At 39.0% G+C, this 17,430-nt stretch overlaps 1 protein-coding gene across 1 annotated transcript in view; it reads left to right on the top strand.

Annotated features, from left to right (window-relative positions):
- LOC125746981 (cadherin-4-like) overlaps positions 1 to 17,430 on the top strand; it is a 237,362-nt gene that overhangs the window by 181,950 nt on the left and 37,982 nt on the right. The window contains exon 6 of the mRNA XM_049021600.1: positions 2,025 to 2,180. Coding sequence (XP_048877557.1) covers positions 2,025 to 2,180 — 156 coding nt within the window. The remainder of the gene's footprint in view (positions 1 to 2,024; positions 2,181 to 17,430) is intronic.

Raw genomic sequence — 17,430 nt, 5'->3', positions numbered from 1 at the left:
AGATGGATGAGTCTTAATTGCTGTGAAATGACGATGAACGTTGTGTTTTACTTTTATATGCAAGCAATAAAGAGCACATGAATGAAACTGTTTTGAATTTGTCTTTATTTCATTTATTGTGGTGGCTGGAAGTTGGTACTAAGAAAAATGGGTTATTTGCATTGATATCCCAGAGACCTGCCATCTCTGAGTTCTTAAAGGTGGAGGGGTTGTCCTTCCTTTGGATCGATGTATGGTAAAGCAGGATGGGACTCTCAGTTTAAGCTATAAATAGAAAGGTTACATATCCTGTACAAATGTGTCGTACAATGTACATTCCCTATAAATCCATGAATCATGAACATGACTTGAAGTGAATTCCATCACAGCATTCAGTGGTATTAGTGAATCCTACAATATTTACACAATTATTCTCAGTGGTAAACCATTCAATGACGTCACCAATAAAAATTTCTGTAAAAAATCCTTTAATTATCCTTTAATTGTTTTCCAAGGTTTATGTCCGGGGAAAAATGCCAAAAAAATGTGAAGTAGCCTTCTGAGTGCTAAGCATACTTTGTGTTTGTTTGGCTCCTTCTATATTATATTAGAGGCATCCAGTAGGAAAAATGGAGGACAATACATAAAGGAAAGTGATCCATTTCACACTTTTAACTGGGGATTTCGTGCTAGACTCGCTGTCTGGAATACCCCCCTAGTCCACTAAATATTTACCCATATAATAATTTTTCGTTCTAGGAATACAAACGCTCCTCTACTTATGAACTTTCAACACATACTTCCAGACTTACAAATGAAGAGGACTGCAAGTCCAAATTGTGTTCCTTGGGCTCCTGTTTCCTGTCTGCGACATCAAAAAAAAAAAATTCCTATATTTGTTGCATACAAGCAATTTCGCCTAGTGTACAAGTACTACTACAACTAAAATTAATAATACAAGCTTGAATGATGGGCTTGGTAGAGCACTCTTTGCATTTATATATACCACATTTCAACAAAAGAATAATTTCATTATAAAATAATTGTTCAAGATTAATTATGTAAAAAATGTTCACATGATGATGTTGCCATGCTAACATTGACAGAACCTTTGTTAAAATGTTTAATGTTATAGTAAGAACATTCACTGCCAATTTTGAGAAGACCTTAAATAACGTTTGCTGAAGTTTTGGGAACATTCCCTGTTAATTGCATATTTATCTTTATTGTTTTACATTCTTCATTTTAGTTTGGTAAGTCCATCTTAGATGAATGTAAACTTAAACATTTTGTCCAACGTTATACTTTATAATTAACATTTATAATTTTTAAGCAATTTTAAAGCAAGCTCCTTTAGCAAAGACTACTGGAAACAAAAAAACATAACCCAAGCTTTAGCTGACAAGTTACATGTACATGTACAGATCCCACATGTTAGTTTAGTGGTTCTGTATTTTGTACACAGCAAAGACACACATGCTTCTTGCATAAAATGTGTTTGTTGGAAACAATGGGGCCCTGATTACCCATGTTGGAAAGCGAGAAGCATAATGTGATGTAAATATCTTGTCAGCTCTGCATCTGTTCGGTATTTTTTTGACTAAGCAAATGGCAGCACTGAAACCACCAGCCTCAAGAGGTTCTTATGATGGGCAGAGAGTCATGCTCCCTGTCTCTGTCTCAAACCACTCAGTATTCAGAAACATGCAGTAAGCTAAACTGTTAACTCTCCATTGGCCAAAGTGCACAAGTGTGCCTGTGACGCTGCAATGGACTAAAAATGCCATGTCTGCCATTTGATGCCTCCAGAGATGCCATGAACCTGTAGAAGCTAGACTATTATGGATGATGGATGGATATTTTATATCCGTACATCGAGGTTGTTTCACCCTCTTTAGAAATGGAATAATGACTGAATATTATGCTTGAGAAAGGCAGTAATCATGTTTGAATGTAGCTTTGCCAGCACTGACATTTGTGTTTAAAAGGAACCATGATGTGTTAACACATGACCTAATGAGTGCATTATCTATTCTTATTTTCAGATTCGCTCTGACCAGGACCGCGATATTCAGATCCGGTACAGCATCACAGGCGTGGGTGCAGACCAGCCCCCCAACGAGGTTTACAGCATAGACCCCGTGGCAGGAAAAATGTTCGTGACTCGGCCACTAGACCGAGAGGAGCGCTCTTCTTATCATGTAAGTCCCCCATCTTTGTTCCTAACAGCTCCCTCTCTTACTAGGATGTGCACTTCATTTACATCCATCCATCCATCCATCCATTTTCCAAACCGCTCATCCTACTGGGTCGAGGGGGGTCCGGAGCCTATCCCGGAAGCAATGGGCACGAGGCAGGGAACAACCCAGGATGGGGGGCCAGCCCATCGCAAGGCACACTCATACACCATTCACTCACACATGCACACATACGGGCAATTTGGTAACTGCAATTATCCTCAGTATGCTTTTGTGGGGGGGAAACCGGAGTAGATGGAGGAAACCCCACGACTACCTGGGGAGAACATGCAAACCCCACACAGACTCGAACCTGGGAGGTGTGAGGCAACAGTGCTAACCACTGCACCACCATGCCGCCCCATACAGTGCTAACCACTGCACCACCATGCTGCCCAATACAGTGCTAACCACTGCACCACCATGCTGCACCTCATTTAAATCCAATGATACATTTATTGCGGAATTTCATTGTGGATGTTTGGCTTTTTGGAAAAATGTCTTTTGGATTTTCATCAACCTCCTTCTGAAAGATGCTTGTATGCAACAAATGTAGGAATATATAAATGTATGGCAGATTAAAAAAGCATAAAACCAGATGCAGGGGATATCATTTTTCTCAAACACTGCTTGAAAAAGCTGAGTAACTAAATATTAAACTAGAACAAGGCATTGCTCTGTCACAGTCATTAATACCATGACCAAATGCACTGAATAATGGAGACAATTAAATTCAGATAAATTTATGATGGAGATTTGAATTAAATATGTCCCCTGCCAGCCTAATTTTTTGGAGGAATCCATGTTTCTGTGTGATTTGAGCCACTATGAATTAGAAGCAAAGTTGCAGATGCAAATATACAAACACATTACATTGTTGAGCAGTTGTCATGTTTTTTAAATGATGGAGACAATTTTTTTTTACTTATTTTCTTATCTTTTTGTTAAAGTTATGGTATGAAGTTTGCTATGGAGTTAATTGGCAACAATAAAATGCAGTGAGTGTTTGTAGTTTGTCAAAATAAGGAACAAATATTGGAAAGGATCTCTCTGAGGAAACTAATAGAATTTTTGCTTCTGAAACAGTGTTCTTTCATCTCTTTATGGAAGGCACTCATGCTGGGCCTGCTTGCCCCTGGAAGTACTCTGTTCAGGGAACTGATGTTGCCATTAATACTAATTACATTGACTTATTTAGCAGATGCTTTTCTCCGAAGTGATATGCAATTGAAAAAGGAGGGTTAGCCAATCCCTGAAGCAATTGGGGGATAATGGCCCCAATGGAGAAATTACTCCACCATGCACAGGATTAGAACCAACGACCATCTGATCATGTGCACAGCATCCTAACCCGTTGAGCCACAGACCTCGCCCAATTTATTGATTCATTTCTAAGCATCAACTAAGCTCAGGATTTATACTGGCTTCCTGTACATCCCCTGCATATGTAGTTACTTGATTACATATTTATTAGACGAAATGTGTATTTTTTTCTATATATTTTCATTACCTTTATTCTTACCCTTTTTTATATTTTCTTTAATTTGTGAAACCTTATTGAACGTTCAGAAATATCATTGCACTGCTTTTCCGTTGCCATCAGGCACATGAGAGAAAGTTCCAGAGATGCTTAGACAGATGTTGAACTTATGGAACTGTTCTATCAGACAGGCATTTTCATGAAAGTGGAGATATTTGGGGAGAATAAGAACTTGCCCCGCGTCCTCCTGCTTCCCACCATTCTCCACTGGGATGTTGCAAACTGCTGCTCATTTTGATTCTAAATATGGCTGTACTGTACATTTACTTTGTTAGGTTCTGGTGCCCTTTAGGAATAAATGAATCAGTGAATAGACCCAGAATCTGAATCAAATTTAAAATCTCAAAGTACTATGCACATTGAATTTTCCTTGGTTTATTTGTCCTTGCTCAGCATTAAAATAATATGAGTTTTGTGCCGCATTGGTCACGATGTTTTACAGTACGCTGAAGATGGCTGCCCCTAGGAATTTCAGTAGACCGCCCGGATGATTGTATCATTGACTTCTAAAGAGCACATTTTTGGCCAGTGTAAGGCCAATTCAGATACCATTTCCACTGTATGCTTCCATTGAAAAAGGGGAACATTAACTAAACATACTTCGCTCAGTTAATCAGGAAGTTGCAGACCCAGTTGAATATTGTCCAATATACTGTATTGTGTTTTCATTTAGAAGAGATTGGGAGAGTTCCGTGCATTGAGGTTGTTTCACCCTCGTTAGAAATGGAATAATAACTGAATATTAAGATATCACTGTAGCTACTGTAGTTCTTCTACCTGAATAGCTTGTAACTGCCTGTTCTGTAGCAAGGCAAGAAAGGAGGGATCAAGAGAAGAACCAAAGAAGGTGTGAAGGCGGGGATGTAAAACTCAGTCACTTAAAGGGCCATATTAAGAACCACCAATGACTTTGCTGGCTGACCAAGGCTTATTTATTTAGTTAATACCCAAACTTTGCCAATATTTGGTTAAAATCTTACTATAAGTATGACATTTACAAACATGAACTTTATAGTGGGCCATCTTGAAAATTATTTTTGAATAAAACTGAAGAATAATTTGCAATAATATACAAAAACCATTTTATAGAATTAAATCAAACACATCTACTGGGCTGATGAACAATTATTCATTTGCTTTTATTTGACATTGTATACTCTTAAACGAGAAATGGGCTGAGTTCAGCCCCGATAAATCGAAACAATCAGATTACAGCTGGAATGTTTTGCTGTATTTTATGCTAACTCCATTCTTTGGAGCTTGTCAGTGGGGGAAGGAGTGGGGAGAGGGAGGTGTAGTGCAGGTTCACACAGGATAATCCCTACGTCCCGGATATCTATGGTGGTACACACGTTCATCACGTGCTGTTATGTTATATTATTTCTGGATTGGTCTGCAAAATAAAATGAACACATTTCTTGAAATGGGAGGAACTTAAATTCAAAGGTAGATGTTCAACACAGAAAACATTATGCTAATTTTGTCTGTAAGTTGGTTACAGCTAATGTTGGTTAAAGTCAGTCATAATTGGTAGTTCGACAATATTTTGGTTTTCCAATAAATTACACCAATACTGGAGAGACGGTCGTTGATAAGACCAACACTGCCTGTCGGCTTTGTTACACTGATTTTGGACATGTTACTGACTTTGGAACATGGAAATATATCCAACATGCTGTCTCGTTTGAGATGACATGATCGGAGTGTGTGTGCGAATGGAACAAGGCAGAAACAGCCTCTGCAAGTCGGTCTCCTTCTGCCATTTACTGTAAAACGTTCTTTGCCAGGAAATTCAGATTGGGACTATTGGCGTGTTTGTCGCTATGTGTATTTAACAATTCTCAGTAGTAGAGTATATGGGATTGGGGCAGGATTTAGTTCATCATTGTTATGGCGCAGTCTTATTTTGAATTTTTATTTATTTCACGTATGTATTTTTGCAATGCGCAAGTAACCATCGCTAGTTTTGTCTGTTCAGATGCAATGACACCAGACGCATTGTCTTTGGTTGACAATTATTCCACACTGTGCTTGCTTTTGCAGTTATAGTGATAAATAATTTCAAAACAAATTCAGTTTTCCTTGCTGTACCAAAAATGCACTAAACTGTGAGCCCAAAATCGAGGTTTGTACTGACCCGTGAATGTTGCGTACCAATTCACTCCTATTCACAGGCCGTATTTAACAGAATATCAAAATAATTTCGTAGGCTGTTAAGAATTGTGCTGTGGTCCAGATTTGACTCGTAGGCCTTGAGTTTATGTATTAGGATACGTGATAGAGAACTTCCTGCTACTTCGGGGTTCTCTGTTCCCTCACCTTCCGTTAAATCTGTGGTAAAGGTCATTGAAAATAGCCAGCAGAACCCTGACATTCACATTTGTAGTTCTCTTTTTGCAGTTATCTGTATTATTTTCAGTCCTTGAAGAACTGGGAAATTATTGTTCCAGGTTCCGCTTTTTATGGCTTTTACATGTCCTTGGACAATTTTCCTGTAATGCTGGGTCCCAGAGCAGTAGTAGTTTTCACTCTCACTGGGCTTGAAGGCCTGCTCTTTCACAGTGTGCAGGCCTCTTCCCTCCTTCACTAGTTGTGGTGGGTCATTGCTGCACTTAGTACTTCTGGTAGTAATTCAGGCCTCAGAGAAACTGACACAAAAACCGGCAATGTCCTTGTGAAGTCACTCAATGTCAGCATACGGACCTTTGACAATGTGCCAGTCTGCTGAATCGGGACAGTTTAGGAGCTCTGTCTGCTCAGCTTCACTGAGGAAATAGGAGCACAGCTGTTTAGTCATGTTTCATTATACCAAAATCCCAAAGTAAGAAAGTGGTGTTTCATTCTCTTAAGCAATAGTTGGACTTCATTCTATTGCAAAATGAACAAACATTGGAGAGAAATATACCAGTAAATAGTCCTACATGCTAACTTTGCACAGCTTTATCTGGCTGGGTCTTCCATAATCATTCATGCCAATGTGATATTTGTAATAGAAAAACGTTCTACCTTTGTATAATTTTACATTTGTTTAATTGTATCTCCTTTTGCAAATGTAAAGACTATATTAAAGTCTGAATGCCAAGCATAAGAAAATGATGTTTTCACAGTGATCGGTACAGGATGTCTCACTGAGCACATAACAGATCAAAGTAAGATGACAGTAAAATTATAGTAAAAAATCTGGAGGTATGTATTTTGTCATTAACATTATTTTTAATTTTAATGGGATGAAAACATGACAATCATTGTTGGTTGTGTCTGTTGCAGCATTCCACTACAGCAGACATCACCAAACACATATAAACCTGCTTTCTTTTTTGTCACACAAATCAAAACAAGTGAATTTTACGGTATTTCTTGTGCTGAATTCAAATATCAAATCAGAATTTCCCTGTCATACAAGGATTTTGATTGAATTAAACTTTACTCTGTATGTATATTTACGTTATGTATGTTCACGGTGAAAGTGATTCATCTGAAACATAGCAGTGCATGGTTTTCTGTTGTGCGTGGGCTCAGGAGAATTCCTCTTAAGGGTCCTGTAGAAACATCTGGAACATCTGAGAGCATGGGAGGGAGTGGGGGGGTTTCATGAGTGTTCATAAAAAATTTAAACCTCAACATTTAATTATAGCCTTTCAAGTAAGAGACTGAGATTATCTACATTTATTTGTTCCACCGGTCACTTGTTTTTAGTATTTTCATAGTAGCGTTTCGTGCTGCTTGGCAGACCCAGGCATCATAGCGGCAGGAATGAAACAAGGCAATTTATTTAAAGCAAGAACGTGCTTTTATTAATAACTCTTAAAAGGACCGAGAACAATCACCCAGCGCTAACTTACTCACACTCTGCCCACCATCCAGACCTCCACAACAGCACACCCACCGGACACATTACATGTACATTACATATACAGCACATAACATTTATCGTTACACCAGACATTGCAACCCAATACACATTAATTATGTATAACTATTTACAATAGCACACACACACACGCACTATTTACATGGCTTGTAAGCTTGCCAGGATATGCAAATGGGCTCTGCTATGCGGCACCAGCACTACTGTATTCTGTTATGTCTCACATCAATGACTGGATGACAATGAGTCAGATACGTGGCATGTTTGCCGATTTACATGTTCAGGCACACCGACAAAACCTGGTAATTAGCTGATTAAGATGTGTTTGAATGGGGAAATATGCAAGTTGTGTTGGATTCTGGCCTTCCAGGACTGGAATCAGGGAACCCTGGTGTATGTGATTTTATTCATCAACACACCATATTTTTCCCAGTCTTTAATATCCTCTGCCATTTTTCAATAAAAAGGGAGCCTATCATGGACTGAGTGGTGATGATGCACTGATACCACAGATTCAGTGAAAGCTGGCATGTACAAACGAAAAACACCTGAAGTTTGTATGTATTGCGCCACTCATACTCACCATGTATGTACAGTTTAATTGTTTCATTGTGGATCCTTTCTGTACTTTACTCTGTCCTTGAAATCGGGAGGAAATCGGGTGTCTTTGTAAGGAAGAATTGCAGAAATTTTATAAAAGCTACAAACTGCTGGGTTTTCCTGGGTTATAGGGGAAATGCTTTTTTATATATGGGTAAATCGGCCTATTGGATAACAAGAGTGTATAATGAGGTTTTGTTTTGTATTTATTGATTGTTGTATTTGTTTCTGTAGGGAGTTTTTGTTTTTGGAGGCCATATTGGTGTGAGCAGAGGGTGTGAGCGCTACAGCTACCGCGTGGCTGTATCGGGCCACTGGTTTTAGCATGGTGTAACGTTGGAGATGCTGGTGTAAGTGTGGTGATCACCCACAGAAATAAATCTGCCTTTTGCATTACTTTTTGATCTTCCCTACTGCCTCTATCCATATAAATTTTATATATATTATTTTATTTTTTTTTCTAACCAAGAAATTACATTGGACAAGAGGTGCTTTTTGAGTGCCGTAATCAGAGTATAACCGCACTTTTCATCAGTTATAAAAATTTACGTAGGCGGACGTGAAAGTACAGTAAAGGTTCATGTGTATTCCACTTTGTTGGATTTATTTTGATCTGTTTTGGATTTAAAATTTTTATAAGCTGCTGAATCAAACAACATGTTTTCAAAGTGTGACTCGCTGAGCTCTCTCTCTATTTCCTCTATCCACTTTTGTGTCCATAAAGGCTCCCAGTTTGTGTGTAGGTGAGTTTATTCTCACTCGCTGTTTTACCACAGTGCTTTTATGGATCATGCAATAAAAGTGTCTTGCTGTCCACCTCATGATCTCTTCACCACTGGAATGCCACAATATTTTATTTATTAGACCTAGATTTAATTTGCAATACGACATTATTCCACTAATAAGCTGGCTAACTGTTTCACTGCTGGCACTGGTGATATTAATCAAAAGTACATTGGTTATGGACTGAATATTCCAGGTATGCAGATGTTTTGGATGTGATAGCCGGTTCCATTTCCGCTAATGTTACAGGAACCTTTTTTTTTTTTTGGCAGAGGCCCGTAAATGTTCAAATAAATGAACAAAATATGCTGTATCTTATTACTATTACCTTAAAAATGCTACTCGACAAACTGTTGTATAAAAGCAATAACATACTCAAAGTTGCGTAGTTGCACCCCAATATATCTCGGCTGTGATTCGGTTGTAGGCATGAGGCTGCAGGCCAAAAGAAGAGCAGTATGGAAAAGACGGATGATGAGAAGGAAAGTCTGCAGTGTTCATCTTCCAAATCAACTTTGGAATGTAACCCCATTTTGAGTTTATTTTGTGTATGTAGGTTGTGCATGGCAACCCCCTTGTCGTACACCCATATTTCAAGCACTGGAGAAAATGTGCTCCACCAGTTAAATTTTATTGCAGCATGGTTTGTGAACATTTCACCACAATTGTGACCCATCACCACGAAATCTTATGGGTGTATTTCTACCAGTGCGACTTAAGACTCATTTCGTGGTGATGGGTCACAATTTTCAGAACACTAAAGACCCTTTACCCACATTTGTGCTTAACATGCTTAGTTTTCTTTATATATTTCTGCAAAAAGTAGTCTACATCAGACTATTTGATGAAGTGCTTTCATGGTGTTATCATATTTCTTTATTTGTTCTACTACAACTAAATCAAATATTTCACAGACAAAAATGCAGTGAAAATCACAAAAAAAATAATCATAATGGCTCAATTATGATCAAAGAAGATCTTACCCTTACCATCCTGGATGCACTCTTGCCAAATTCCCAAGATGCAACACTGCGCAAATCTGTTACTGCCCCTTTCTGGCAGCCTGCACTTGAAGAGAAGCTCAACAGCTGCAGCCGTTAGATATTTGGTTGCTTTCATGAAGACATCTTGGAAATTTTCTGGGTATTTCTGAAGTGCAGCCAAGACAGCCAAGGTCTGAAGACCATCATGGATCCTGAATTGCAAATAAAGGAAATGAAAAAGACTCTATATTGGAAATAGTTTTAGTGTTGCATTATGAAAATATTATAAAAACATTATTATAAGAATAAAAATAAAATATAAAAACAATGGTTTTATAAATATTTGTTGAAATACACTACAGGGCCAAAGCTATGTACACGCCTCTTAATTAATGAGTTCATAAATAAATACTGGCAATAGAATGTATAGTGTTGAAGAGCATCTAATCTACATGGCCCTGTCTTAGGATGCCACCTTTGCAACAATTCAATTTGTTAAATTTCTCCTCTGAACACATGCAGTTTATCACAGAGAGCATGTTTGATGTGGAAAGTTTTTTTTACACATTTGTAACAGGGTTACATCAAGCTAATAGCCTAGGGAACCCAGGTACAAGTTGACCTCAGATATAATTTTCACCAGGTTGTCCATTTGAGAAGGTGATTTAGTTTTTAATTATATTTAGGTTTATTGCAGAAACCGGCCCATAGTGTATCAATATAAAACATAAAGCCATACCTTTCAAATGGAGCTCTTGTCCTCTGATGCATATACCATTCAGCTACTTCTTTCTTGGCATGTGTTACATTATGACCGCAACCTGCAAGACTTATCATACATGATACTGTTGTTGTTGCATTTTTTTTATGTAAAAGCACAATTATTATAATGTAGTTATTACCATCCATCCATCCATCCATTTTCCAAACCGCTTATCCTACTGGGTCGCGGGGGGTCCGGAGCCTATCCCGGAAGCAATGGGCACGAGGCAGGGAACAACCCAGGATGGGGGGCCAGCCCATCGCAGTATAGTTATTACTAACTTTATAAAAATATATTGTTATTGTTCTATACATAGGTGTGTGTGTGTGTGTGTGTGTGTGTGTGTGTGTGTGGGTGGGTGTATACACTAAGTGACAAAAAAAATTAAACACCCAGAAGTAATAGTCCGATTTGAATGTAATTTGTTACACGTGCAAACCAGTGATGAGTATGTAAATAATTTGATTTGCAATGAGCTAGCATGTCTAGTCACCAGACTTGAAAGTCCTGGTAATGGAGTTTGATAGGGGCACATTGTGAGTTTGCATGAGGCTGGGTGGTCATATCGTCCAGCATGTGGGGCATGCAGATGTCACAGTCGTCCGATATGGGGCACGTGAGGGCAGAGACCAGCCCTGATCTTTCCCCAATCAAGCATGTGTGGGGTCAACTCAGACGTCAACTCAGACCCAGTGCCAATCTGCAGGATCTCGAGGGCCAGTTACAACAGCTGTGGGCCGACTTACTGCAGAATTTCGTGTTGACTACAAAATACTGCTCTTAACTTATAAAGCTGTAAATGGTCTTGCACCGCAGTATGTGAGTGACCTCATTTGCAACTACATTCCAAATTGTACACTTCGATCGCAAGATGCAGGTTTTCTATTCATACCCAGAATAAAGAACGTTACTTTTTGGGGAAAAACATTTGCTCATAAAGCACCACAGTTATGGAATAAACTTCCTATTAGTGTTCGGAACTCAGACACAATCTCTGCTTTTATGTCAAGTCTTAAGACTTACCTCTTTAGTCAGTCTTTTGGATAGTAAAATCCCCTTTTCTAAGATGAATGGGAAATCTGGAGATTCAGTCATTTGAGATTAAAGGTGAATTGGTGCTGTCGTCCTGCCGCTCTCGTCAATAACTTAAGCTGTTGACGGTAGTTTGGCTTGATGCCAAAACCCCTGGAAACCCTCATGTCTGCGCTTCCTTCCAGGTCCCTCTTTTAGCCAGGCTGCCATGGTTACTTTAGTACTGCAGGAGATTAGGTTAGGTGTAGGGCAATAACTCTTCTCCATCTTCTCTTTTCCGAGCTGATGCCAAGCTGATCCCGACACTATACCGTTTGAACCCTCACCTGGACTCCTTGGAGATAATTACATGAAACCAACTGGGACTTTTAAAACTACAGTATATGGACTGAAATTAATGTCAATATAAATACAGTTTCATGCTCCCCGGTCGCTCAGAGGAGGATGGGGTCCCCTTCGAAGGTTTCTTCCCACTAGAGGGAGTCTTTCCTTGCCACTGTCACCTCAGGCTTGCTTGGTGGGGTTCTGGCCGGTTAAATGTAAAGTGCTTTGTAACAATGACTGTTGTTAAATGCGCTATATAAATAAAATTGAATTGAATTGAAGGCAGGCTCAGGTCTGGGGACAGGCGGGTAATCAGGCGATCACTGCAAACTCAGAGGGCAGGGCTGGAATCGTCGTCGGGAAAACAGAACAGAGTCACAGTAACAGGTAGGCAGAGGTCTAGACAGGTGGGGGGTAATATGGGACAGAACTGCTCGAACTCGCAAAAATATGCAGAAAGTCTGACACACCAGCCAGACGTGAATAAGTAGGATCTTCAAATTACCCCGATGGGCTTCAGCTGTCAGAGGGCGGTGTACCGAAAACAGTTCTCCTGGTTCCCGGAGCCAGTGGGTAGTGAGCAGTCCAGCTGCTGCTGCACTCCCTTCTGGAGAAACCCCGAGGGCGTGAGAGGGAAGCCCTGCGTGACGTCAAAGGGGCTTCCTCGGTGCGGTCCATGACACTGAAATTAAAATGAAATATCATGTCTATACTACAGAGATCATTTCCCCCCAAATTTCTTGTGTTTCTCTCAATGTCATCTAGATTATTATACAAATAATACAAATAATTTTAACCGGCTTACTACAAGGCTCCAGTAAAAGTCACAAACAGCTAGATCCAAATGGCTTCCTGAAGACTTGGATCATTGGGGTCATATTCAGTTCCAGCCTATAAAGTGCCTGCCCCCCTTAGACCTGTCCCTGACACCAATATCACATCACTTTCCTCTGGGAGAACAGCAGCAAATGTCTGTCTATCCTGATCCATTGTAACTTCTGGGATGTCTTACTGGACTGATTGTCTAACAATGTAATGACAAGAGTAACAACAAAAATGCATCAAGCATCACTGACAAAAGGCAATACCACATGCAACATTCAACACATTAATTAGACCATGCTACTGGATTAAAGTGTTTTGATGTATCTAAGCATTACATTATTATTTGCTGTCCAAATGCCACTGTTAACCACACAATGCAATTATGTTGTCAAACAATAGGTTTCATAGCCAGTCTGTAAATTGCACTCACCAACTCTCATTCTCATTCTTTGAGGAACCGGGAAATAATCAGCTCATGTCTAGGACTTCCATTTGCTTGACCGCTACAGAACATTTCAATATAAATTAGATACAGCTAAAGCATAACTGTGGTGCACTTTTAGGTGCCTTCTAGGTTCAAAAGGCAGATAGAGATATCCATTCTAGATTCAGCAGAAGGAATGGTATAAAGTGAGTAACTGGCAGGACCTCATACAAAAGAAACTAAAACCAGATTATTATGGTGGCTGGTTTTAACTGGTCTACAATGGTTAAACAGAATGCCTAGCTGTATACCTGGACCAGGGTGGAATCATGCTGGAAAGATATATCACCTTAAGCTGGTCAAACGGTAAACAGCTAAACCCAGGGTGTGTCGAGATGATTTAATCAGCATCTGTTCCTAATGGGGTCTGTTGAAATAAAAGCTTGCTAACAGCAGTAGAGTAAAACCTTTCATACCACTGTTTGTGTTGGATGTAGAGGAGGACCACAGACATGCACTGAGCTGCAAAAAGGGACAATATTTGTCAGAAGATGTAATGAATTTCCAGGCCACTGAGGAAGTCTCAATGCATTTCTTAAATATACCCGAAGTATACCATATTATCTTAATACTACCCAAACCTAGGTCAGCTGTTGAACTTTTAACATATTTAAGCACCAACTCATTTACTCATTCAAATGAACTCATTTACGTGACAGCGAGTTATCATGTATGTGTTTTCTAGTGTGTTAAAAGTATGTTCAACAACTAACCATGTTCGGCAATTGTCCCCAATCTCCCCCTCAAGGACCTAACAGTGATGTGACTGGTCTGCTGGCAGCAGAATCAAACCAGCAATTTTCCAGTCTTAACCTGATGAGTCACAAAACACCTTCTGATTAAACGTTCGAAATTCTATTGCTACACATTGTTATTGATATGCTTAAATTATTTTTTAACATCAAGGATGTTATGCATAAACTAACTAGAATGTCGTAAAAACGTGACCACATCATAATGATAGAGCACTTATCTTTTATGTGCACTTTATCTTTAGCTTAAGTTTGACTTAATCAGAATACTGGTTGGCAGACCCCCACCAGCGCTACAATATGTTCGACCAATTTAATGGAAAACCTGAGTCACTTTGTACAGAATTCAAAGAAATTATGCGTTAGTTGCCATTTATAAGTACATATGAATGTTTCTTTTTCCATTTCCCATGTCGCTTGCCTTTGGGACATAAACACACATATATAAACTGTTCTGAGAAAAGCTTTGGGTCTGAGTAGCGGGTCCAACCATTTATATGTTGTCCCTGGAACAGGTGGGGGTTAAGGGACTTGCTCGAGGGCTCAGTGGGGATGTGAGTGGTCTGCTGAGGAAAGGGGTCTGAACTGGGGACCTTCCCACCTTAAACACAGTGGCCACACACCACTTCCAAAATAATCCAAGAGGAAACAATCAGGAAAAACACCTGGACTCTAAAGACTTGGACCTTTGTCCTCTTGCAAAGATATCGAGAACGCCTCACACTGTCACTAAAATATGTTAAAGATATGAAGTCTGTTGACAGCTTGTGGTCGTTGGGAATAATCATTAATAACAAAGTATCCGGAAGTCAAAAAATAGAGCTGAGATAAAAGCTAGAAAAAATCCTGAAAAGTACTGACATCTTTAACACCTAAGATATATAGAAATTGTTCAGAACATGGTATTTCCTGTGACTGTTTATGGGTGTGAAAGCTGGACAGTGAAGACTCAGGACAGCAAGTGTACTTATGCCTTTGAAGATTGGTGGTAGTAAAGACTTGAGGGGGATACACCCTCAATTATTCTGCCAACAAGCAAAACGTGGAACATGTATTCCTTAATTTACACCGTGAACATTCTGAAAATTCACAGAAACACTTTTATTTTGAAAATGAAAGCATGGCGGGAGCCTACTACGCTTATATTAGGTCATAAACAAGAAAATTCTTACACAAAAAATGAAATGTTAGTGTTTAAAACTTATGCATAACAATTCACATTACTGGAATTCTTTAGGTATATTAAAATTATGTCATTTATGTCTGCTCTGAATTGATTATCCCTCAACCATTTCCCCTAAATAGGTAACCGTTGCAGTTTTAAGATCAAATAATACAAAACTAGACAAAATGTTTTTAAACCTTTCACCTTTATTCCATGTAACCCACAATAGACAATCAGATAGAATAATAGCATATACTTTCATATCTTCAGATGTTTTGTATTGTTAATTGTTTTACTCCACAACTGATTAGCTACCCCAGAGGGAAAATCGACATTTTAGACAATGAAGTTTTACTGAACTAGCGGCACAGAGGCTACAGCGGGATCTTGATTTTATTAGCGACTGGGCTGATACCTGTCAGATACAATTTAACATAGATAAATGTAAGGTAATCCATGCAGGGAGCAGAAATATAAAGTATAGATATTTTATGGGTTCCACTGAAATAAAGGTAGCTGATTACAGTATGAGAAAGACCTCGGTGTGTATGTTGATGCTTCCATGTCCCACTCACACCAGTGTGAGGAAGCAATAAAAAAGGCCAATAGGATGCTGGGTTATATCTTGGTGTGTGTGGAGTTTAAGTCAAGGGATGGGATGCTACGATTATATAATTCCTTTGTAAGACCCCACCTAGAAGATTGTGTGCAGGTTTGGAATGGGTTCAACGTAGGTCTACAATAATGATTCCTGGTCTTAGAGGAATGTCTTATGAGGAGAGGTTAGCTGAGCTGAATCAACCTCGAGCAAAGGAGACTAAGGGGGGACATGATCCAAGTATATAAGATTTTTACAAGTCTCGATGCTGTTCAGCCAAATAGTTATTTCAATATTAGTTCAAATGCAAGAACTCGTGGCCATAGATGGAAATTAGTGGGAAAACATTTTAAACTGGAATTGAGAAAGCACTTATTACACATTGTGTAGTTAGAGTGTTAGTGTAGTGCAAGCTAAGACCTTGGCTTCCCTTAACCCTCTGGGGTCTAGAGGTACGGAAGACACTTTCACTGACTGGGGCATGGTCACACATTTCATTCAATATCATAAACTTAATTCATGGCAAATCAATTATTTCTTATATACTTGTTTTGCCATTACAGTCATCTTTATTTTAATGTACTTTGTAAATATGTCAGATGTATGTGAAGTTTGTAATTTGACATCAAAGTGTAGGCAGTTTGGAACACTTGCAGAAACATTAAGTTTGTTTTGATCCCAGATATCTGATCACCAAAGTCTTGGCTACATGAAGATGACTAAATGAAATAAATAAGAAAAACCAAATTCATGTCACTATTTCTGGACTCTGAATATGTAGCAACTTTCATGTTTATGCATGAGCCATTCACACCTGGCCACATCCCCCCCCCCCCCCCCTTATGGTGCTGATGGAGATGTTTCTGGATCGCATTTCACCCATGCGTTGTTCTTCAAATTACCATGTGCATGCGATTTGAATACGCAAATAGCAAGTATGGAATAGTCTTCCTGCTAGTGTAGCGCAAGCTAAAACTCTTTAAACTTCCTTTAAATCAGAGCTAGATAATATTTGAACAACTCTGAGCTATTAGTTGAGTTCCCCCAAAACAAGCTTGATGGGCTGAATGGCCTCCTCTCGTTTGTAAATTTCCTATGTTCTTAATGTTATAATAAGGCCTATGAACGGCATAGTCCAAAGAAGCCTAGGTTGCGATGTATTATTCCAAACCAATTACTATAGTCAATGCCACTAAAAACCCACACATCTATCCCATTAAATGTAGAATAGTTATCAATTAGGGAAGTATCCTGGTTTTAGCCTACTATAATTGCTTAGTTCTTATTGTTTACAAAAAATCATGTATTATAATTATGAGGCCCAGTGCTAATGGAAGTCTCAGGCAAAATATGTGATACAGTAAGTGTAAATTGTTGTTTTTCCATCTGAGATGTCCAACCGAGTTTAATTTAGCAATTATTCTGAACAATTTTGTCAAGAAAAATTACAAGAGATTCAACATAGCAATCTGCAAGTGGATAGTTAAACACATAAGA

The sequence above is a fragment of the Brienomyrus brachyistius genome, chromosome 8 (genome assembly GCF_023856365.1).
Source record: "Brienomyrus brachyistius isolate T26 chromosome 8, BBRACH_0.4, whole genome shotgun sequence".
Lineage (NCBI taxonomy): Eukaryota > Metazoa > Chordata > Actinopteri > Osteoglossiformes > Mormyridae > Brienomyrus > Brienomyrus brachyistius.
The sequence above is the reverse complement of the archived record's forward strand: the minus strand, read 5'-3'. Positions and strand labels throughout refer to the sequence as shown.